General features: G+C 48.2%; 6 protein-coding genes across 6 annotated transcripts; 5 read left to right on the top strand and 1 right to left on the bottom strand.

Moving 5' to 3' along the window:
* Window positions 1–666: 666 nt before the first annotated feature.
* Window positions 667–2,171, top strand: EPUS_05794 (uncharacterized protein; the record flags this gene model as incomplete). The annotated part of the gene is made up of 4 exons (XM_007787245.1): window positions 667–1,172; window positions 1,236–1,328; window positions 1,388–1,473; window positions 1,546–2,171. The coding sequence occupies 4 exons, from the start codon at window positions 667–669 to the stop codon at window positions 2,169–2,171; spliced, it is 1,311 nt and encodes a 436-aa protein (XP_007785435.1).
* A 1,567-nt stretch (window positions 2,172–3,738) lies between these two features.
* On the bottom strand, window positions 3,739–5,057 carry EPUS_05793 (uncharacterized protein; the record flags this gene model as incomplete). The annotated part of the gene is made up of 2 exons (XM_007787244.1): window positions 3,739–4,052; window positions 4,292–5,057. 2 exons carry the CDS (start codon window positions 5,055–5,057, stop codon window positions 3,739–3,741), a joined length of 1,080 nt encoding a protein of 359 aa, XP_007785434.1.
* Window positions 5,058–6,797: 1,740 nt separating this feature from the next.
* EPUS_05792 (uncharacterized protein) lies at window positions 6,798–8,165 on the top strand (the record flags this gene model as incomplete). Its single annotated transcript, XM_007787243.1, has 4 exons — window positions 6,798–7,028; window positions 7,123–7,420; window positions 7,477–7,761; window positions 7,834–8,165. The coding sequence occupies 4 exons, from the start codon at window positions 6,798–6,800 to the stop codon at window positions 8,163–8,165; spliced, it is 1,146 nt and encodes a 381-aa protein (XP_007785433.1).
* A 1,249-nt stretch (window positions 8,166–9,414) lies between these two features.
* Window positions 9,415–9,916, top strand: EPUS_05791 (uncharacterized protein; the record flags this gene model as incomplete). The annotated part of the gene is made up of 2 exons (XM_007787242.1): window positions 9,415–9,561; window positions 9,632–9,916. 2 exons carry the CDS (start codon window positions 9,415–9,417, stop codon window positions 9,914–9,916), a joined length of 432 nt encoding a protein of 143 aa, XP_007785432.1.
* A 1,878-nt stretch (window positions 9,917–11,794) lies between these two features.
* EPUS_05790 (uncharacterized protein) lies at window positions 11,795–18,602 on the top strand (the record flags this gene model as incomplete). Its single annotated transcript, XM_007787241.1, has 7 exons — window positions 11,795–12,135; window positions 12,194–12,485; window positions 12,533–13,539; window positions 13,591–13,784; window positions 13,843–16,085; window positions 16,133–16,894; window positions 16,947–18,602. 7 exons carry the CDS (start codon window positions 11,795–11,797, stop codon window positions 18,600–18,602), a joined length of 6,495 nt encoding a protein of 2,164 aa, XP_007785431.1.
* Window positions 18,603–19,741: 1,139 nt separating this feature from the next.
* EPUS_05789 (uncharacterized protein) lies at window positions 19,742–21,615 on the top strand (the record flags this gene model as incomplete). The annotated part of the gene is made up of 4 exons (XM_007787240.1): window positions 19,742–19,834; window positions 19,889–20,186; window positions 20,389–20,574; window positions 20,630–21,615. The coding sequence occupies 4 exons, from the start codon at window positions 19,742–19,744 to the stop codon at window positions 21,613–21,615; spliced, it is 1,563 nt and encodes a 520-aa protein (XP_007785430.1).
* Between the last annotated feature and the right edge of the window lie 1,371 nt (window positions 21,616–22,986).

Below are 22,986 nucleotides of genomic sequence, written 5' to 3'. Positions count from 1 at the left end.
GCTCCTATTGATTCCACCAGGATAAACTTTAACTATGTGAGACTCTTTCTTAAATACTAGTGGTAATTCTTATATACTTAAAACTTTACCTACTCCATCGAAACTCTACAAGTACTATTGAAAGCTACTGAATTATACAGATTTAAGTACATTTAACCGCATAACGAAGGATTCAGTATCAATGGCTGAGGGCAGCCAGCAGCAGATTTGGGGTGCGGAGGAGTCGCAACAGTTTTGCAATGGGCAATAAAGTAAGTATCATGGCCTTCCAAAGCGTCTAGCCCCAAGGGGCAGTTGGAAAAGAGGGGTTTTCATAACAAAATATCGCCTCATGGTGAGCGTCTTCTTTATGTTATGGTTCAATGTGAAGAATGAACTACAAAGAATATGACTTATGTCAGTTGAGTTGGACGCGAATGTCAGCATCCTTGTGGGCGGTTTGTGCACCATGCTCGGAAGCCGAACTTGGTTGACCACATCTCGAGTATTCGGATGCAGTACTCCAGGATAGTTGTGATCAAGTACAGGTGTTTAACATTGCTACGACTGAGAATCATTGCTGAGTAGTGTAAGCTATGTCTTCGAGGTCCATGCTACCTATGCAAAAATAACTCCCCTCAAAATCACAAGAGTTCCAATTGATCGGGTTCCAAGCAGACCACAACAATGGCGCGAGAAGCCAATACTGCCACGATGCTCACCCTCGCTGGGGAAATCTTTGGTCAAACTTACCAGTTGGAAAAGTTCATGAAGGAGAAATCCATCAAAGAACCTTCTCTTGCCGTTGGAGCCTACACTGAGCTATGGTCGTCCCACACGACAGAAATCGCTACAGCTCAGACCAGCATCCTCGACTTAACCCAGAAGCTCACAAAACTCCTCTATGGACCACACGGATTCCTGCATGAGTATGTTTCCTCGAACTGGGAATACGGTGCTCTGTACACAGTTCTCGAATTCGACATCCTCGAAAAGATCCCGCTTGATGGAGAGGTCCACGTATCAGAGCTGGCTATGCTGTCCGGCTTACCTGAGAACAAGCTTCTGCGTATATTACGGTTGGTCGCCTGCGAGCAAATCTTGGAAGAGACCTCCGAACAGGTCTTCCGCCATACTGTGATATCCGAGGAATTGGTGAGGAACAAGAAGATGAAGGCATGGGTTGGATTCCAGTATGCAACGTCTATCAAGCAGTCACACCAACCACAAGCTGATAATCAATTCACTGCTGACAGGTTGTTTGAGACACGTGTTGCAAGCGCGCATTTGGCCGACTCACTCAAGCATCGCAACGACTTTCAAACTGGGTCGTCGGCTTTCAAACACGCGTAAGTTCATGTTCTTTCTCAAACTTCCACTCAACAGAGACTAATACACCCGAACTCAGCTGGGGAGCTTCTATGTATGACTGGCACAAAGCCCATCCGGAGAAATTCGCCCGTTTTAACCTGGCAATGCAGGGTGTCACTCAATGTAAGTTCTGAAATCAAAACGTCTTCTTCAAATCCCTTCACTGTACACTGATAAATTCATTTTGTTCAAAAGCTCTCGACCCAGGAAATGGTCTTTTCTGCGACTGGTTCAATAGCAACAAGCGAAACAAGCACCGCAACCTGGTTGTATACATTGGCGCTAGAGACGGGCACGTCTACCAGTATCTAGCAGAGCAATATCCCGACATCTCCGTCGAAGTCCAAGACAATTCGGAACAACTCCTCACCCAAGGCCAAAAATCCCTCCCACCAGACCTCCAACCCCGAATCACCTACACCAAGCGCGAGATCTTCACCCCGCAACCCGCCCCCTCCTCCCCAGACAACCAAACCCTCGCCTTCATCCTCCGCAACGTCCTCTGGAACCTCTCTGACTCGGACGCCATCACCCTCCTCCGCACCTTCATCCCCGTTCTCGAAGCCTCGCCAGAAACCGTCATTCTGGTCAACGATATGTTGTCACCCGCCCGCGGCGAATTTGACGCCCAGACCGAGAAAGCATATCGCAGACGCGACATCACGGTGATGACAATGCATAATGCGAAGCAGAGGACGGAGGGGGATTGGAGGCAGTTGTTCGAGGCGGTGAGTCCGCATTTTGTGGTTAGGGGGTGGACGGCCTTTACGAGTCATGCTTATAGGGGTCTTTGGGAGATTAAGTGGGTGCTTGCAAATTAAGAACAGGGGTTCTTCTGGAAAAGCCTGCCGGCGAGGCATTTGGGCGTCTGTCGTGACCAAGCTTAAACAGATGAGCAATTGGCTATGGAGGAGTTCTGTACCCGTGGGAAGGAAGGATTAATGCATGACGGGCCATAGATTGCAGTAAGCTGAACATTTATGATCATTTCCTAATTGGGGAATTGCAGAATACAATCTCATTCCCCCTTTTGGTTCTAGTCGACTCTAGATGAATTATAATGATGACGGCGACGACGCCTCATCCCAACCCCACAGCCCAGAAGAAATATATTCGCATTGCCCTCTTTCAGAAATAGCCACGGCATGTGCAGCGACGCGAACTCGCATCCGCAGCTGACCGTTACTGAGCCCGACTTCCCCAGCCCCTCACCCGCTTTTCTCGATGACGGAGAAGAGCGGTCCAAGGTTGTATCGGCCACTGCTGGAGTCCGGAACAATTCGTTGAAGAATGAAAGAAGCTGCTACCCCGTTGTTCCTGACACTACTCCGGTTCTTGTTCGGTTCTTCGTCGGTTTGAAAATTTAGGCATCGTTATGGACCCAGGATAGACATTTCCTTCACCAGAAGACGTACCAACGACGTTGGTTGTCTGAATCTCAGGAGGGTGAGAAGAAAGGAAGTCGGATACGAAGGTGACGGCTGCAAGGATGCTTGATATCAATGTGGGATCATAATGGGGCCTGACTCAAGGCAATGGGGGGCTAGAGTCATAGTTTTCGTTTCGAATGGATGGGTGTTTATGGGTGCTGTGATAAAAGATCTTCTTCTGGAGATTTGATGGCCCGAGATGCGATGGTGCAAGGGTTCGCTTGAGGACTATCTTTGAAGGAGGGTTGTAGTAGCTTGAGAGATCGTATGGTGTAGAGGTAAATATTGTAAAGTATTGAGATGATTGTTGGCTTGATTGATCCAATGAGAGATATAAAGCAACTATTCATGCTTCGTGGAGAAGGAGAGCCTAGAAACAGTCTTGCGTACTACTCAGAATACAGCCCTATAGGGAATGGACCTACTTCCCTAAGACCGATGAATGGAGAGACAGTAAGAGTGCAGATGTACATGGGAAAATTTGTGGGGAGGTTGTGAAAACCGACTAAGGAAAAAGGCGTACGCTAACTAAGAGACTTCAGTTGCGAAAGGAGGTATGATTTCTGACATGGAGGTTTCTGCTCAGCCATTTTACGAAGGATGAAGAGCTCCTCGCACGATTCGAAGATTTGCTGTAATATACGGCTTCTAGAAAACGGAAGAACAAAAGTGAGCACGGCTTCATGCGTCGACGAAGGTTAGGGAGCCGATGGGTATTCTGTTTGACTAGAATCTTCAGAAAGCAACTGGACTCTGCTCTTGAAAGGAACGGTTCTTGATGAAGGGCGTCTCTCACAATGTCATGGGGACAATTCGACCAGCTTAATATCCACTGCCAATAGGAGTGGATGAAAGGGCGTAAATCACACGGAAGGGGTGAACCAAATGGTGAAGAAGATGCTAAAGATGCATCTTTTCGTCATGGGCAATTTATGCAGGGACCATGAAGTCCCGCCTGTTAGTATAAACCCTCGACCAAAAGCGTGACGATGTCATATAGTGAGCCTTCTTTCAAACCACCAGTAGCCCGTTCCACCACGATTGGAATCTGGTCTCTGCCAATACCCCTCTCTGTAAGGCTTTGATGTAATCCCAGGCTCTCTACTAACGCACTGATCTTGCATCCGACCTCCAAAGCATCTTTGAGATCATCACCGCTCGACGTCCCGCCAATCCAAGGCAGGAGTCTTGCAATTTGTTTTGCGTCCTCTTGCTTGGCCCGCGCCTTAAGCTGGACCACGGGACCGAGAGTGAGGCAGCTAGTCTCTCCATCTGTCCTTATGTTAGCGTTCTGATTGCCTTGACAAGCAATGATTTGAACAACGGTTAGGGGCTTCGCCCAATTTCGGTTACTACCAAGTGCCAAAGAGATTCTTGGCATCAGATACAAAGTGGCTAGCACTGCCATTGTAGAAAAGGAGATCGAGGGCTCTTACGAGGGATTCCGTACGGACTACCCAAAGCATGTCCCATGGTGTGCGACAATCCCATCCCCCCCCTTACATTCTTACCGCGGAAGCCCAAGCTGGCAAACGCAGCAAGTAGTAATCTCGTTATAACGTCTTCGTCGCTGGGATGAGATGCCTTGGCTATTGGTAGACATTCAAAGAAGGTGGACACTGCCCAAGACGACATTGCCCTCCATGGCATCTCTGACGCGTATGGCTGATATTGTGATTCCACGGCGTGGTCCATAGCACGCATACCAGTCGATAGCCATAGCTTCAACGGAGTATATTTGGCATAGCCCGGGTCGTAAAATACTGCAGTCACACCAATTTCGGGCGTCATTACTGAAGTCTTGACACCGTCTGCTTTCGTGTAGCCGCCGCCTATCGTGCACTCAGCAGCACTCAGCGTCGTAGGGATCGTGAGATGTGTCAGGAATTTGCCATTTCTCTCATGCATGCGGAATGATATTGTTTTTGCGGAATCGATGGGAGATCCACCTCCCAACGATAAGATAGTATCAACCAACGGATTTTTGGCGATGATCTCCGTGGCTTGGTCAATATCGGCCATTGGCGCATGTTGTCTGATTTTGGTGAATGTTCCCGCATGGTGATCTCCGAGTAAAGTCTCGACTTGTTGAAGAAGAGGAGTCTTGGTCGCGATAGAATTTCCTGTGACGATGAAAACTTTCGAATCGTGTGAAGGGAGAGTCGCGAATAGATGCTTTTGAACGCAAGACGAACCATAATAGAGATGTTTCAAGTGGGGAAGAGGCTGCCACAGCCCGAAAAGCGGCGAGATGGATGATTCTACAAATGTAGTCATTGTGGCTCATAAGGGCTCTAAAAAAGACTTGAGGTAATCGCAGCAGTGAGAACTCGTGATAAAGGACCCGGATCGGCTGCGAGTGACCTTCCCATACCTACATAGTCCATTGTCTTTGCGAGGAAGAATGCTAACACCAGGAGCCGGAGCCCGGCCCAGAAATCACAATTTTGAAAGCTCCGAGACGGAAGCCCACGTCGCAGATAGCACTGGGGTAAGATGATAGATATTGATCTTTCTCTGCCAGGATTTGTGGAATGGTAGTCGAACATGGTTGATTGTATATAATAACCTGCCATGATGTTCGAGTCAGTAGTCGTAAGTAGTACCGCTTGCTGTAATGAGTTGTGTGAACCTGCTGTGCAGAGTGCGTAGAGAAGCAAGATGGTTGATAGCTACAGGGGTAGAGAGCGTAGATCTAAGTACAACTGGCTGTACTGTACAGCGAAATTAGAAGCGAAATTGCGGCGTAGATTGACCAATTAGAAGCATATGAAACGCGGCCAATAGGCCCTCTCAGAGGATCAACAAGTTGTTACCATCCTCCATATACTCTTGTAATAGAGCTATTAACACCTCTCTTATAACATTCCATAACGAGGCTACAGGTTTATATTTTCATCCCTCAGACTTGCTGAATTTCTTCTTAATCTAAACCTTTCTATTCGTTAAAAAAGTTCAGGTAAGGGTGCAGCGGTAAAACCAACATCCACCACACTGTTTCAAGTATTATATCAATAGCCGGTTAGCCATTGAATTTGTGCTTTCTGGTCTGTGGATGACGCAATGACAAAACCAACATACATGGTGCTATGGAGTTGAAATTTAACTGACTGTTTGGTCTCAATAGTCTGCCCGTACACACATACTTCTACCCCGGCTCCCGAGCCCCATAACAATTTGGCGTTGCAAACTCAGCTATCGGGCGTAACTTGAAAATACAGTGAATCATACCATCAAATGCCACAAAAATGGGTTTGCAACACCGGATTGAGCACCCTGCGATACGGTATCGTCCCATGAGTGAGTATTGCATAATGAACAATAACGCTTCCGATCCTCTATGTTTCCGAACCAGGCTGCCCAGAGCTGCTTTTGGTTCACGCTCGTGCGGTCTTCTATTTGTTCACTGCATCGGAAGTTCGGGTGCGAGGAGAGAATTCTAAACAATCTAAGAATCTGCTGCTCGGGAACCGTGTTACATGACCACCCAAAGGGAAAATATAGAAGTATGTTGGTGCCTGGGGAGGTGCGTTGCCGACGAAGGTTTGATCTGCGTACTAATTTCGTCCGCATGTCCACTTGTTCGGGGCTCGTAGCAGTCCCAGAAAAATTACAGCATTACCTGAGGGCGGAACACATATTTTATTGAGACGAGTATTGAGCTTTTGAACATCTCAGTCTCAAAAGTTATTACACCTTCACCAATAGCCCTTCTGATTTCTCTACCACCCGATTCCTGAGACAAGCACTGCGTCAATGGCCGACCAGAATGTAACCAAGGGCATGCATGTCCTCATCATTGGAGCAGGTGAGTTCTGTTGTCAGAGTTCGGCTTTCTGCGCGATTCTGAGTTCGTCAGGTATTACTGGCTTGATACTCGCCCAGGCTCTCCAAAAGGCATGTCTTCCTACCCACTTCCATTAGGAATATCTGCTAAAATATACCTATCAGCATGGATTTCGCTATACAATCTTCGAAAAGGAGACAAAACTCAACTATCGTAGCAACGAATGGACTATGGCCATTCACTGGTCCCTCGACCATCTCGAGAAGCTCCTCCCCAAGCGACTCTTCGCTAAGCTCTCAGAGATTTCTTGCAATCCCAACGTTCCCATAGAAGCTGGTGGTAATTACCCAATCATCAATGCCGAGACCGGGGATCTGCTTGCCGGCGTGCCGTACGCCAGGGGATTCCGCGTTCCCAGGAGCAAAATGCGCGCTTTGTGTGCTGAAGGAATTGATGTCCAGGTAAGTGGCTTGTCCCTGTCGATTGCATCAGCCAAGTAATCATGATTCCAAAGTAAGATATTATCTAAACTGACTATATCTTTATCCTCTCCAGTACGGCAAGAACCTTACGGATCTTGCGTTCAGCGAGAAGGGTGACCTTGTGTTCGCCTCGTTTAGCGACGGCACGATCGCCCAAGGCTCTGTACTTCTTGGCGCCGATGGCCCACGCTCGAAAGTTCGAGAATTCGCCATGTCTGGAGCAGAGGCAGCGCAAGTCAGCAAGTTTCCGATCTGTCATCACAATATGACTGTTTGCTATCGAGATGTGGATAAGGCAAAGTATCTGAGACAACGGTTTCCAACGAGCTATTTGGCTCTGAGCCAGAAGTCGCACCACGCTTTTCAGTCGAGTGAGGCAAATATCCTGCTTTGCCCCAATGGAGTACGAGACTCACACTAGTCACAGTCTCTAGCATGCCTGATGGTCAAGACCATCCAGAAACATGGTTGTTTCATCTCGCCATGGCCTGGCTGGGTGACCCGGAGCACTCACTCAGCTACGAAGAGCGTCTTGCCATCATTAAGGAACGTGCACAAGGTATGGGCGAGCCTGCTCGATCAGCATTCACGTGGATCCCCGAGGACACCCTGGTCCACAAGGCAGACATCAGCTATTGGATCACGCAACCGTGGGACAACCGTGGAGGTAGAGTCACCCTTGTAGGAGATGCTGCGCATCCCATGCCACCCTGTAAGTGTTGTCTCCTCCCAGTTGCACTGCCTCTCGGCCTTAACGGAGAATGATGAGCTAATTCTTTTCTAGATCGTGGTCAAGGCCTCAACCACTGCATCTGTGACAGTTCTCACCTCCTCGATGGTCTTGAGCTCGTACGTGCCAACAAGGCAACCATCAAGGATGCCATTACTGCCTACGATGAAGAACTCGTCCCTCGCGGACGTGACGAGGTCAAATGCTCGTTGGAGAACGGCCTCATGCTGCATGACTGGCAGAAGGTGAAGGAGAGCCCCGTATTCAGGAACGGATTCAGGCCTATGACTGGTCACGACGGCAAGGAGGCTCTTAGTGAGCATGCGCAGGCGCAGATGAAGAGGGATGAGGAGGAGCAGAGGGATATCCCTGTCGCTGCGACTTGAGAACGTGGAATGAAAGTGGGAAAGGGGGTGGCAATTGATTGATCTCTTGATAAATATGCTTAGGTATTGATGCTTTGCTCACTATGGGGTGGCTTTTCTGCACCATCTTTTCAACTCCTACACCTGATTTGCGAGATGATTTTCACTAGCTTGATGTAATATTATGTGCACTCTATGATTTTCGATCGCCCCTACTATGCTGCTTGCTATGATGCCTGCCAGCGGATAGGTCCTGCGCATGTAAGGTTACACCAGCATGCGGGACCAGGCCCCCTGTTGCATGGTGCAGGGGCAAAAAAATGGTGCTTGCACGCTCGGCCATCGGCTTCCGGATGGTCGCTAATAATCCTTATGCAGAGGAGTCTCCGTTACGGCTGAGGGAGCCACGCTGATGCAACTACCTTAGTCGGATATAGGAGAGAGCGGCCGAACACCGTCTTGGGATATCATGGTGATAAGGGACAATCGCCGTCTCAGACAATCATAATACCTTACTCACTTCCCATGAGTCTACCTACTGAATGATGTGACCGCCTCCCGGAGAGCGAGCATTTTGCACCGCACCATTTGTCTTATTCTTCAATACGAGCTCAATACAACCTTGGTACGAGTAGAATGAGCGGGTCAATGTGAAGACCATCCTGTAGGCTCATGTCGGGTATCCTAAGATCTATTGTTGGAGGGCTGTTTTTGGAGGACATTTTGTAGATTTAGGTTGGCTTGATAGTTGAGTTTCGTTCAATGCCTATTACGTGTTTGAAGAGATATGATTTGTGTTGAAAGGGACACTATCGGGGTAGAAGCCTTCGACCTCATGATGAAGGGCTTTCCACTTTTACAGGTCCCAGGGTCGGAGAGCACATGCCGGTGGGTAGAAAGAGGGCTTCCTGCATCATTGTAGCCAGAGTCGGAGTAGGAATGCTAGGCATTCGTATGGTAGAGCGGCGGAGACCGACCTCCGACTGACTCATGGAAGGTAGAGGTTGGAAAGGGAGCTCGCCAAGATCTCTTCGTGATTCCTTCTGATGTTAGATGCTTAGGAATACGGGGAAGATTGCCAGGAAGAGAGCAGCAGCTAAATCCTCAGCATGTGTGACCTCTTGGGACATGTTGAGTGTATCCATGAAGCTTCTAAGTAGATGTCAACCACGTTAGGTGTTAAAGGAATGTGTTATACCTTTTCCTGGCTCAACCCAATCCTTTCATATTTGTGAAACCATCCGAGTCACACCCGAGAAATATTACCACAATGTCGAAAAAACTCTTCGCCTTGACCATCTGCGGCTATCGCAAGTCAGGCATGGACGAGGACGAATACCACAGATACTTAAGCGATAATCATGCACCTTTACTGAAGGATCTGTTGATCAAGAACAAGATTATTGATTATACAATGGTGTGTTTCCTTCCAGTTGTCAAATTCTGCGACAGAACCCAGAAGCAGCAACCAAACTGACGGAAAACAGCAACACAACACGAGCGAAACCAAGAAGATGATGGGCCAAATATTCGGAAGTCTGCATGCTGGCAACGTTGCTGAGTGTGACTGCTTCGTCCAGATTGTATTCCGGGACGTTCAGGACTTCATCAACGTCAAAGAGGACCCCCATTACAAGAAGATGGTGGTGCCTGATCATGAGAACTTCGCTGATGGCAAGAGGACTACAATAGTGACTGGCTGGTTCGAGAGTCATATTCCAAGCAGGCACGGTGGAGCAATTGAGAATGGAGTCTCGATAAATGGACATTGAATGTGGTTTCGGTGGAGGCCAAGTATTACAAAACACTACTGGCCTTTACCGTTAAGAATGCTATTGCTCTGGCAGACCACAAGTATCGAGTCAACTTTAAATAATCTGGGTGGAGAATAGCCCTGTCAGCGGAGTACGGGCAAACTTTCACGGAACTTACGTCCTACGGAAAAAAGAGGCTGGAGGCGCGCGCTTAATTAATCTTTCGCGTTGTTTTAGAATCCTGTGTGAGAAGACACGCTAAGCTCTTTGTCAGCTCTACAACCTCAATTACATGTTCATCAGTGACAGTAAAGTTGCCTATACACACGTTGTGTCAAAGGTTGAGTACTCACACTACATACCATACACATCCTGCACTGGGATGCTACCAAGTTCTAATTACATCATGCTACTACCCTGCAATGCAAATATACTAAATAGGCATTGGAAACATTGATATCGATAGTATCGCTTCTGGTGAGACTCACATCACGATTGACGAATGCCCTTCGTATTACAGGGACATGTTCAATAGCTGCTGGGAATAAGAGAAGCAACTAAGTAATATGATCCAGAAAAGCCCGTCAAGAAACGTGCTGCTTGGGTGGAGGATGCCAATGATCCTCTATTAGACGGCATCCGAAGGCCGACTCTTTCGTCTGGGTCACATCCATACGTGCACCGGATGCATTGTCCCATCAGTCGTCCGTTCACAACAATTTGACAGGTAATGCATGCCCGGATGTTTCCATTGTCCCAAGGACACGCTGCGCGCCCGGATGATTGTTCCAATGGCCACTGATATCATGACCGCTTCTATGACCCCGTAGTTCAATACCAAACACGAGGTCCCATAGAACATCCTTCCAAACACGTTGAAGCCGCCAAGATTGGTAAATGGTCATTAGTATCAAAAATCTTTTTGTTGGACCAAAAGGACGAGGGCTCAGGACAACCGTAAACTAGCCTATGTGTCACACCTCTTGGTAACTTTTTGTCCAGAAAGGTTCTAGAAACATAAGTTGGATGTACGTAATTGTGGACTGAAGTTACGTAAGATAAGACTTTCTTTCTAGTAAATTTTTAGAAAATCTATAACTACCTAGTATTAGATAGAAGTAATATCTAAAGACATAATAGATTATTATAATACTTAGTAGAATACATTATTTCAATCGCTTAATTTAACTTGAATGATTATATAACCTTTTGTTTTTATCTTCTACATCTTTTCTAGATAAATTACCGACAGTTTTATCTCCCTACTGTAATCGTTCCTTGTTTAGTTCCTGTATAATACTGTGGAAACTCCGTAGTTGTGTCACCCACCTCCTCCCCACACTCCCTTGTCCAACCATTACACTACAACTTTCTGACCCTACAGAAGTCTTCTGGGTAGTCGTCATTATATCATCAAGTACGTATGCACCATCAATTCGATATCCGAATTGTACTGACGGATCCGTGACGTACTGGGGTCTAACTGGAGACGAGCACAGGGATAAGAGCTCAGAATCTAGCCAATTGGGTCTGCTAGAGAGTCTCTGATGCTGCGGGCGCGTCGACCGGGCTTATGCCGCGGCCCTCGGACAACCGTGAACTAGCTTGTGCCTGACAGCTTCGACGTTGATGTACGAATATAATGGTTAATCTGTCAGCCTGACAATCAACGGTACTGAGGTTGTAAGAGACGGAAGCAATGCGACCGAATTCTCAGACCTGTTATGTCCCGGGGGATACGAGGGCTGCGTGGGTCCATCCTATAGAGATGACATACATTTCACAAGATCGCCTCTGGGAAGGCAATTTTTGCAAGATATATGAAGTGATACATGCTCTTTGTATCCATCTCTTCAAATCTATGCTTACATTGTGAGTCCTGAAGTTCATTCAACAATGGATGATTCAGTCCAGCCAAACCCCTCCATGCCTCCTATACTAGTAGGGTCCACGCAAGCTTCGTGCCAACTATTCCTCTTTGGGGATCTAACCACATCTTTCGAGCAAGACCTTCGTCGACTTCTTCATGTCAAAGATAATGCTACCTTACATTCCTTCTTCGAGAAAGTCAGTGCTGCCTTTCGTACGGAATTTGGGAAACTCCCTGCTCGTCAGCAAGCCTTGCTTCCTCGCTTTACCACCATTACCGATCTTCTTGCAAATTTGGGTGAGACAGAAGGAAAGCCAGCCTTGAGTTTCGCTCTCCACTGTCTCTGTGAGATTGGTCAATTCATTAGGTACTAGCTGCACTCCAGAAAAGTTTAATTAGCGTTGAGCTAACTGTCCGATGCTCAGATATTTTGGAGAAGGATCCAGACCTTATCCTAGCGATGCCAACACCTATCTTGTGGCACTGTGCACTGGCTCGTTTGCTGCCGCTGCAATCAGTACCTCTCGAACACTTTCAGAGTTGATTCCCGCAGGAATCGAAGCCGTTCTTGCAGCCTTCAGGACCGGTCTGTGCTCGCTGGAGCTTCGAAATGATATAGAGCGGCCGAGCAGTCGAATACCTCGATCTTGGTCCGCGATTGTGAGTGCTTCAGAAGCACAGGCCGCTGAACTTCTGCAGAGTTTCAACTCAAAAAACGTGCGTCGTGATATGGTTTCGGAAGTTCGCCTGACTAACCGTAGCAGACTCTATCTGGAAGCTCCAGGCTTTTTCTAAGCGCCGTTTCGCCAAACAGTATAACAATCAGTGGGCCTCCAAGCATTCTACACAACTTTCTGGCTTCAGTTTCTTTGAACTCGTATTGCCTACCGAACGAGTCGCCGTTCCATGCTCCTTCCCTGTTTGGGTCTTATGAGGTTAATGAGATAATTAGCTACTTCCCTGATGAATTGCTTGGTTCATACAAGCCGCGAATTCCTCTGTTATCTGCTGCTTCCGGCAAACCTATCGTCGCTGAGGACTTCAAGACCCTGCTGCATACGGTTGTGTCAGACACTCTGTGCGAGCAGGTTCGATGGGACAACATCCTCCGGTCGCTCGTGGAAGATGTCTTCCAGCAGAAGTCCTTCAAAGAATGCACAATATCACCCGTATTGTCTAATGCTGCTCACCTCCTCTCTTCAGCAATAACGCGCGCCACAAAAATCAATGTCACAACGACCAATTTGTTGAATCTCGGCGTCTCGGACTCCCAGCCTGCCAGGCCTACTGGTAAATTCGAGCAGTCAAAGATAGCCATCACTGGGTTTTCAGGTCGTTTCCCGGAAGCTGCATCGAATGAGGAATTTTGGGAGCTGCTAAGTGCAGGACGAGACGTCCATCGCACAATTCCTGAAGATCGCTTCAACTGGAAAACTCACTTCGATGCAGCAGGTAAGGTAAAGAACACAAGCAGGGTTCAGTATGGATGCTTCATCAATGAGCCAGGATTATTTGATGCTCGATTTTTCAACATGTCCCCCAGAGAATCTCAAAACACAGATCCAGCTCAGAGGTTAGCCATCACGACAACATACGAGGCTATAGAAATGGCAGGATTGGTCCCTAACAGGACACCTTCCACACAACAAGACCGCATTGGTGTCTTTTTTGGGGTGACTAGTGATGATTGGCGAGAGGTCAATAGCGGCCAAAACATCGACACATATTTTATCCCTGGCGGAAACCGTGCATTTGTCCCCGGACGCATAAGGTAAGTCAACTATGATTTCCACACGAATCAGACTTGCTGACATCGAAACAGCTACTTCTTTAGATTTTCTGGTCCAAGCCTGAGTATCGATACAGCATGTTCCTCAAGCTTCGCTGCAATCCAAACGGCGTGTAACTATTTATGGAGAGGAGAATGTGATACTGCAGTTGCCGGAGGAACCAATGTACTCACCAATCCTGACAACTTTGCTGGCCTTGATCGTGGACACTTCCTATCGACCACAGGTACGTGTCCCTTTTAAACTTGTTCATTTAGATGAGGTGCTGACACCTTCCCGGGTAGGAAACTGTAATGCCTTTGATGACGGTGCTAGCGGCTACTGCAGAGCAGACGCCGTGGGGTCCGTCATTCTCAAGAGGCTCGAAGATGCGCAAGCGGACAACGATCCAATCTTTGGGGTCATCGATGGAGCTTTTACAAATCATTGTGGTCAAACAGAATCCATCACAAGACCTCACGAGGGCGACCAAGCTTCCGTCTTTAACCGGATCATGAGGAATTCCAACGTCAATCCACTGGATGTTAGCTACATAGAAATGCATGGAACTGGAACCCAAGCAGGAGATGCTACTGAGATGAATTCAGTTCTATCAGTTTTCGTGCCTGGTCGCGAGCGAATGCCACACCACCCGCTATATCTTGGGTCCGCGAAAGCCAACGTTGGTCACGCAGAGGCAGCCAGTGGTGTTTCTGCTTTGATCAAGGTCCTGATGATGATGAAGAACAACCAGATACCACCGCATTGCGGAATCAAAACTAAGATCAACCGTAACTATCCTCTTGATCTCAAAGAGCGCAATGTCAACATTGCGTTGAAAACTGTCCCTTGGCATCGAACTGATTGCGTCGGTGGGAAGCGCACATGTTTTCTGAACAATTTCAGCGCCGCTGGAGGTAACACAGCCGTGCTCCTAGAAGACGCTCCGTTACCTCAATCAGAAAACACAGCAATAGAGACTCGCTCAGTACATCCCGTCATAGTGACTGCAAAGAGTGTACAGTCTCTGAAACAAAATATCGAGTCCTTGATCACCTTTCTTGAGAAGAACCCGAGCACCTCGCTTCCATCATTATCATACACTACTACGGCACGACGAATTCACCACAATTACCGCACCATCTGCTCAGGGTCAGACATCGAATCCATTCGGGACGCTCTCAGGCAGAAAGCCAGCAGTTCCGACATCAAGCCTATTCCAAATGTAACCAAGCTTCCGAAGGTGGCCTTCGTCTTCACAGGTCAAGGCTGTCTGTATGCAGGTGTTGGCAAACAGCTATTCGAGACGGTCTCGCATTTCAGAGCTGATATTCTTCGGTTCGACAACATAGCTCAGCGGCAAGGTTTCCCAAGCTTTTTGCCTGTGGTCGATGGTAGCGTCGCCAATGTTGGTGAGCTAGAGCCAGTGGTTTCCCATTTGGCAGTGACATGCGTGCAAATGGCGCTTTCTCGCCTCTGGATCTCTTGGGGTGTGGTTCCGAGTTTGACAACTGGCCACAGCCTGGGAGAATACGCCGCCCTCTATGCGGCTGGGGTCGTGACAGCCAGCGACGCCATTCACCTTGTTGGTACCAGAGCACAGTTGCTATCGAAGCATTGCAATAAAGGAACACATACTATGCTGGCCATCAAAGCATCTCTCGACTCCATCAAACCCCGTCTAAGCGCCTCCGTCTGCGAAGTCGCTTGTTTCAACCAGCCTGCCAGCAATGTGATCAGCGGACCCAGCGAAGAAATCAGCCGCTTAATGAGGGAATATCAATCAGACGGTTTCGAATGTATCGAGCTAGACATACCGTTCGCTTTTCATTCAGCACAAGTTGAGCCTATCTTGGAGCTATTCGAGAGGGCAGCCAACGGCGTCCAGTTCCATGCCCCTTCAATTCCCTACATGTCGCCTTTGCTGGGCCGCATTATCTCAGATGGTGATGTGTTAGGACCATCATACCTTGCTCGAGCATGCCGCAATGCAGTAAACTTCCAAGGTGCTCTTCAGGCTGCGAAAGCTTCATCTGTTGTCAACGAGAAGTCAGTCTGGTTGGAAATTGGATCGCATCCAGCTTGTTCTGGCATGATCAAGGGAACGCTGGGCACACATGCCTTGACAATACCGTCTCTTAAAAAAGCTACAGACACGTGGAAAGTGCTAGCCAGCGGGCTCGAATCACTTTATCTCAGCGGCATTGAGATCGATTGGAATGAATATCACCGAGACTTTGAGAGCTCGCATAAGGTTCTAGAGCTTCCAAGGTACTGTTGGGATTTGAAGAATTATTGGATCCAGTACAGGAATGACTTCTGCCTCACCAAAGGGGACGATCCACCACCACAAAAAGAAATTGGTGCTGCTCCTGCTGTTGAGCAGAAGCCTGTGCCTCTCTATATTTCACCCTCTGTTCAACGTATTCTTGAGGAGCACAATGCAGCTGATGTGTCAACTCTTCTCGCCGAATCAGACATACACGATCCGCGACTTGCTCCCATCTTCCAAGGCCACAACGTGAATGGTACAGCTCTATGTCCTTCAGTAAGTTGCTTTCCTGACAGCAATTTAGCCACTACTAACTCTTTTAGTCTCTGTATGCCGACATCGCCCTGACGGTCGTTGATTACATGCTGAAGACAAACGATATGCAAAATGATACTACTGGCCTTGACGTGGGCGACGTGAAGGTCGACAAATCGCTTATAGCTGATTCTAACGCTGTGACACAACTACTTCGTATTTCGGCGTCCGCAAATTGGTCAACCAAAGTCGTTTCACTTGCCCTCTACAGCATTAACGCACAGGGCAGAAAGTTAGCCGATCACGCGAAATGCCAGGTCCGGATCACTGAAAAGCAGTCATGGTTTCAAGAGTGGAAGCGCAGCTCGTATCTCATCAAGAGCAGAGTCACATCACTTTACAAAGGAGTCGATGGAGGCGATTCGCACCAGATCAAGCGTGGCATGGTCTACAAGCTGTTCTCTTCCATTGTGGACTATGATGCAAGATATCAAGCCATGCAAGAGGTCGTACTCGATAGCAACGAGCTCGAAGCTACCGCACAGGTGTCATTCCAGGTTGATGATGAAGGATTCAACTTCAACCCTTGTTGGATTGACGGCCTTGGGCATATCGCTGGGTTCATCATGAATGGAAATGACAATGTTCACTCGAAGGACCAGGTGTTTATCAATCATGGCTGGGATACCATGCGATGCGCGACGAAGTTCAGGAAGGGCAAGACTTACCGAAGCTACAACAAAATGCAGCTTGTGAGTGGATCATTATACGCGGGCGATACGTATATTCTTGAGGACGACAACGTTGTTGCTGTCATTGAAGGTGTCAAGGTATGTACTAACTAGCTTTTTCGGTGGGGGATTATTGACCAAATAAATGCAGTTCGCTGGAATACCGCGCCAAGTCCTGAACCAGGTATTGCCTCCAAAGTCTGGAGCAGCAGGACCCGCAGTGACTAAATCGCGTTCTTCAACGCAATCAAAACCGGTGCCGATGGCCACAGCCAATCCGCTTCCAAAATCAACTCGCACAGCCACGGCTACTCCGCTCCCCAAACAAGCAATATCACCACCAAACTCCAATACAAAGCATACCAAAGCGTCACCGACGAATAGCATTGTGCCCCTAGTATTGGCAATCATTGCAGAGGAGGCTGGCCTCGACGCGGCCGAGCTTGGACCAAGCAGCGAATTTGCCGATTATGGCATTGACTCATTGTTGTCCCTCACCATAACTGGGAGAATACAAGAAGAGCTCGGACTCGATCTACCCTCTTCACTCTTTGTGGACCAGCCTACTGTGAAGGAATTTACAGTGTTCCTTGATAGTAGCAACAACAGGCCCTTGTTGTCAAGTCCTTCCGGCAACTCGACGCCAGTCTCAAATCCAGAGCAAGAAACCCTTTCGGAAGCTACGCCGGAAGACTACGAAACAGACGCAACATCAGTTACAGACGGCCAAAGCGTGATGGAAATCATCCGCGCCACGATCGCTGCAGAGACTGGTGTCTCTCTTGAGGACTTGACACCTTCGACGAGTTTCTCAGAGCTTGGTGTAGATTCTCTGCTAGCGCTCACGATCATGGGAAAGCTTGGTGAAGTCTTAGAAACGGATCTTCCGCAAACACTTCTTGCCGATAACGACAATCTGTCCGAGATCGAAAAGGCATTGAGCCTGAAGCTGAAGGGACCAGACCTCAACCGAAATCCTGTGGCTACTTCTCCAAGAGCGGACCCGTTCGACCCCGAGATGCCTCCTCACGCCACATCAGTCAAGCTCCAAGGGAATCCCAAGAATGCCACAAAGACAATATTCCTCTTTCCAGATGGTTCTGGATCAGCTACCTCGTACGCTTCAATTCCTAAACTCTCGCCCGAGATCGTGGTGTATGGCTTGAACTGTCCCTGGATGAAGACACCACAGGATATGAAATGCTCCTTGGAACACCTGACAAGCAAATATATTATCGAGATCCGCCGTCGGCAGCCAAAAGGCCCTTATTACTTTGGTGGTTGGTCGGCGGGAGGAATATGCGCATTTGAAGCTGCGCAACAGCTGGCCAGCCAGGGTGAAGAGACTAGACGACTGATATTGATTGATTCACCAAATCCAGTCGGCTTGGAGAATCCGCCTCAGCGCATGTACGACTTCTTTGAAAGCTTGGACTTTTTCGGCATGAATGGCAAGGCGGCTCCAAGCTGGCTACGGCCCCATTTCAATGCCTTCATCAGCACGCTGGATCATTACAAGGTGAAACCTTTTTCAGGTCCACGGCTTGAGACTCACCTAATCTACGCTCGTGATGGAATTTGCAAACATCCCAGTGATCCTCGACCGGAGATTCGCCCCGATGATCCTCGGGAGATGCTCTGGCTTCTCAACAATCGCACTGATTTCAGTGGCAGGGGCTGGGATGACTTGGTTGGGAAGGAGAACCTGAAGATCCAAGTGTTGGACGAGGTCAATCATTTTTCGATGGTGGCGCCTGGTCCGAAAATTCAAGAGCTCGGTGCTTTCATCGCACGTGCAATGGAGTGAGGCAAGCATTGAGGGCTTAGTTTTACATTACAGGATGGCAGATTGTTTAGAGGTTCATTTAAGTTATAGATTTCGTTTAGGATATCAACATTATTCACATGAAAGAAAAAATCTACAATCGCTATGGCAATACGTCCACTAGTTAGATGATAGTGAGGTTCTTGATGGCATGCTTCAATCATTTGCTTGATTGTAATTCCGATTTGTTGGAAGCTGATTTGTTAAAAGCTGACAGGGTAAGAGGCGGTGGAGGCTAAGTGGTTAATTGTGCCATCATTCTAGGCGTTGAGCACCTAACATCCACCTCTAATAAGAAGGGATGATTGTCAACATGGAGTGGAGAGCCACCCAGAAGGAGGCCTGGAGGCCCCGCCACCCAAGGGTGGATTGGAACTGTGGGGGACTGCTTTGAAAGCGAATGGTATCTTTGCCTATTGAGCCCAAAGGGCCCCAAGCCACCCCACCAAGAGAAATGTACTCGCCTTCCCTATAGTAAAATTCAACCTGCTAGAGAGCGCCTCCATTCTAAAGAAATACAACCTTTGATCTACTGAGCTTCATATTGATCACTTCTCCATCAGCAACATCACCTTTCTGACATGACAGAAAGCTCGCATACTGACACATACATCCAAAGGGCATTGGGAGCACATATCATCCTCCCACCGTGCACTACACCTTGCCATGCTCGACAACGGCGACCGAGCGAAGGCACACAGCTACTACATAGACACCGTGATACGGAAGCAGGACGGAACAAGCACAACCCCCGTCTGGCTCTCGCCGGGATACATTAGGCGGACACGAAGGACTGCTTCATAGCTCACTCGGCTCCCGAGTTCCTGTCATGTCCCGCAGAGCACAGAGACAGGCTGCATTAACTGCTTACCCAAGGGTCATATCCAAAATACTCCTGCTTGGGCTATGATATTGTTGTTTTGGAGGTTGCAGTTGAAGATGCTTGCCGCTTGGGTCACCTGCTCAGTGCACTAAGTACCGGCACCAATGGCGCTTTCAAAATATAGACGTCGTCTGGTTTGAAGTTTCTCTATCTCTCTCGTGCTACAACCACACAAGAAAAGACCCAAATACATATGGTGCTGATGCTGTTGTGAAAGAAACGTCGTCATCACTGCCCAATGGATTCTGCTGCAGATCTTCGAGGGCGAGGTAGCTGGAGCTATAGCGCAGCCGAATATCCTGTGGTCGCTGTGACGGCCTGCTCTGTTCTCGTACTGGACAAGCCTTCCAAATTTCAATTATAGAATACTGACAGCCACTTTCAGCTAATTCTATGGGCGATCGCTCATATCCTTTATAACATTTTCCTTCATCCGCTCAGAAATCACCCTGGACCAAAGCTCTGGGCCGCAACTCGCGTACCATGGTGTTGGTATCAGTACCAAGGCATCCTACACGAGCGTTTATTGGAGCTTCATGTCAAGTACGGTCACACTGTCCGTATCGCTCCTTACGAACTCTCCTTCACCTCAGACACGGCATGGAAGACGATATATGGACACAGATCCGTGGAGATGGACAAGGATCCTGTTTTTCGCCTTCACACTCCTACTGGAGCACAGAGTCAGTTGAATTTTTCTTTACTTGGAATGGGAAACTTAAGCACAGAAACCCGTGTAATTCTCATTCTAACTTCAATCATAATGGGAAGTGTCCTGCTGAGGATGGCCGTCTTAGACGTTTTGTCGAACGCAAGTGTAGTAGGCAAATGCATCTTGGTTTTACGCCTCCTAAAAAGGTTATGGAACTGACATTTGCGTAAAAGATATCCTGGTGGCCGACCGCCAGACGCATATTCGCCAAAGACGACTGCTTTCCCATGCATTTTCTGAAAAAGCACTTAGGGAGCAAGAAGGTATTTTACAAACATATGTGAGCAAGCTGTTGGAACAGCTATCTTTGAGATATACTGCAGGACCGCTGAACATGGTCGCATGGTACAATTTCACAAGTAAGTATTTGCAGCAATATCAGTCACGAATATTGTCGCTAATCTCGCATCGTAGCCTTCGACCTGATAGGAGACCTGTCGTCTGGCGAAAAGTTCGGGTGCCTTGACAAGGGTGATTACGTCCCCTTCGTCCGCGCAACGGAGAGGATAGCAAAAGAGCTCACCTTCACCCAAATGCTAATCTACTTCGGCGTGGCGGGCGTCCGGCAATTCTTCTTGCCCAAAGCTGTGGCCGGCCAGCGCGCTCAGAACATGAAACGCGCAATCGACACCGTGGAGCGACGAATCCAACGGGACACTGACCGAAAAGACTTCCTCTACTATATCCTCGCCGCCAACGACGAGAAAGGCATGAGCAGGGCAGAGATCCATGTAAATTCATTTTCCTTCAACATCGCCGGCTCAGAATCAAGTGCGACTGCTCTTTCCGGAATAACATACCACATCCTCACCCGCTCATCCGCCTACTCAGAACTCATCCACGAAATTCGCACCTCTTTCACGTCCGAAGAAGAGATCACAATCGCCAGCACCAACGACCTCAAATACCTCGAAGCCGTCATTTCCGAATCTCTCCGTCTCTACCCGCCCGTCGCCGGCACCCTCCCCCGTGTCGTGCCCGCCCCAGGCGAGACCATTGATGGCATCCATGTACCCACCGGCACCACTGTCGGTGTCCACCACTTCTCTTGCTTCCGCCACCCGGCTAATTTCCACCGCCCAGACGAGTTTCTCCCCGAGCGCTGGCTTCCGGAATGCAAAGATGTTCCGCCGTTTGACAAGGACAACAGGGCGGCGGTGCAGCCGTTCTCATTCGGTCCACGGAATTGTTTGGGAAAGAATCTAGCACGAGCGGAGATGAGGCTGATAATGGCGAAGCTGCTGTGGAGGTTTGATTTAGAGTTGGTTCCGGGTGGGGGAGGGAGCGGGAAGGGAATGGGAATGGGAAATGGCAAGAGTTGGAGGGATGGACAGAAGGTCTGGGGTTTTTGGGTCAAGCCACCATTGATGTGTTGGCTGAGGCCTGTGAGTAGAGATTGACTGAGGCATGGATTGTCGCTTGGAGAAGGAAATTGAGAAGGAGATGGAAACCAGACGACACGTTCGGTAGCTCTAGTTGAGTGAAGCTAGTCTGAGCAGCAAGAGAGGTCTTTTTTCAGTAGGTAGACTTCTCACGAGTCATTTAGTGGAGAATCTTTCTTGAAACATGAACCTATTACTTTCGAATTAGCACTATCACAGCAATGCCAGGCATCTGATTCATGTAGGCTCATAGGAACACTATATCTACAGGGAAATGTTGCCCATTCAGTGACACAGGGATAACCCTGCCCTCCTGACATCATAGATGAGCATTTGTAGGATGACACTGGACAAAAAGTTGGTGGCTTAAAATTGACACAAACGGTGATATCGGCTTTAAGGCTGTTGCCAATGAAAGTGAGATGTGTGATTAGACTGTTACACTGAATCAGGAACTTATCTCACTGCGATCTTATCAAGACACGTCACGTCTTCCAATGTCCTTTTCTGACGTGTCAACTTGCATAAGCATTGACCCTGTGATAGTCTGAAGAACCTGTACTGAGTACACTGATGGAGGGATGGTCACTACGGCATGTGCACTTATGCGACACTACAGGATAGACACCAGCCTCACCGCTGACTTATCCCCTTAGTCCTAATTAGGATGCTCACCAATCATTGACACACGGGGGATACAATGCTATACGCGTTTTTCTCCCTATATTCCTAATCAACCTTGGCCCCGAAGGATGAAAGAGGTGTGGAGGCACAGAATGACTCGGTGAAGGACATGAATACGAAGGGTACCTAACCTAATAATTTTTATTTTACATTCTCCGATAAGGATGATGGATAACTGTATGCTAGCATGCATGGCTCACCGCTTTCCGCAGACCTGTGCCTGTCAAGCTTTGTGAAACCCGAACAATGCTTGAGATATGTCAAAGCCTCGCTCTTGTAGGACTCTCAGTCCCGCTATTATAGCACTACCCATTTGTAAGAGTGTTATAAAAGTTAGATATATACAGCTGTTACCACTGTTTCAGTTTACTTAAACAACTTAAACAACTCAAACAACGCAAACAAAACTCAAGATCTCTGGGCCCTAGCTTCGGCCACTGTACGCAACACCAAAGCGCCTGCTCTTTATGGTGTAGTTCCTTTCGTGCGGAGGCCTCGCATAGTAGCCGTGGCCCAATGGGTGGAGCCCCTGGGGCCCCCACTCGCAGGGGGGTGCACCCCCTACAAGCCCGCGCGCAGCGTGTGGCTGCCACCGCAACGCTCATACCACTGTAACGCTCAACTTTTGCTTAACTGATATTTATGCTTATAACTCTATGAATTCTTGATGAATTTAAATGAAGTTTAAACTATAAATATTATATA

The sequence above is a fragment of the Endocarpon pusillum genome, assembly GCF_000464535.1.
Source record: "Endocarpon pusillum Z07020 unplaced genomic scaffold C653857, whole genome shotgun sequence".
Lineage (NCBI taxonomy): Eukaryota > Fungi > Ascomycota > Eurotiomycetes > Verrucariales > Verrucariaceae > Endocarpon > Endocarpon pusillum.
This window is presented reverse-complemented; position numbering and strand designations above follow the sequence as displayed.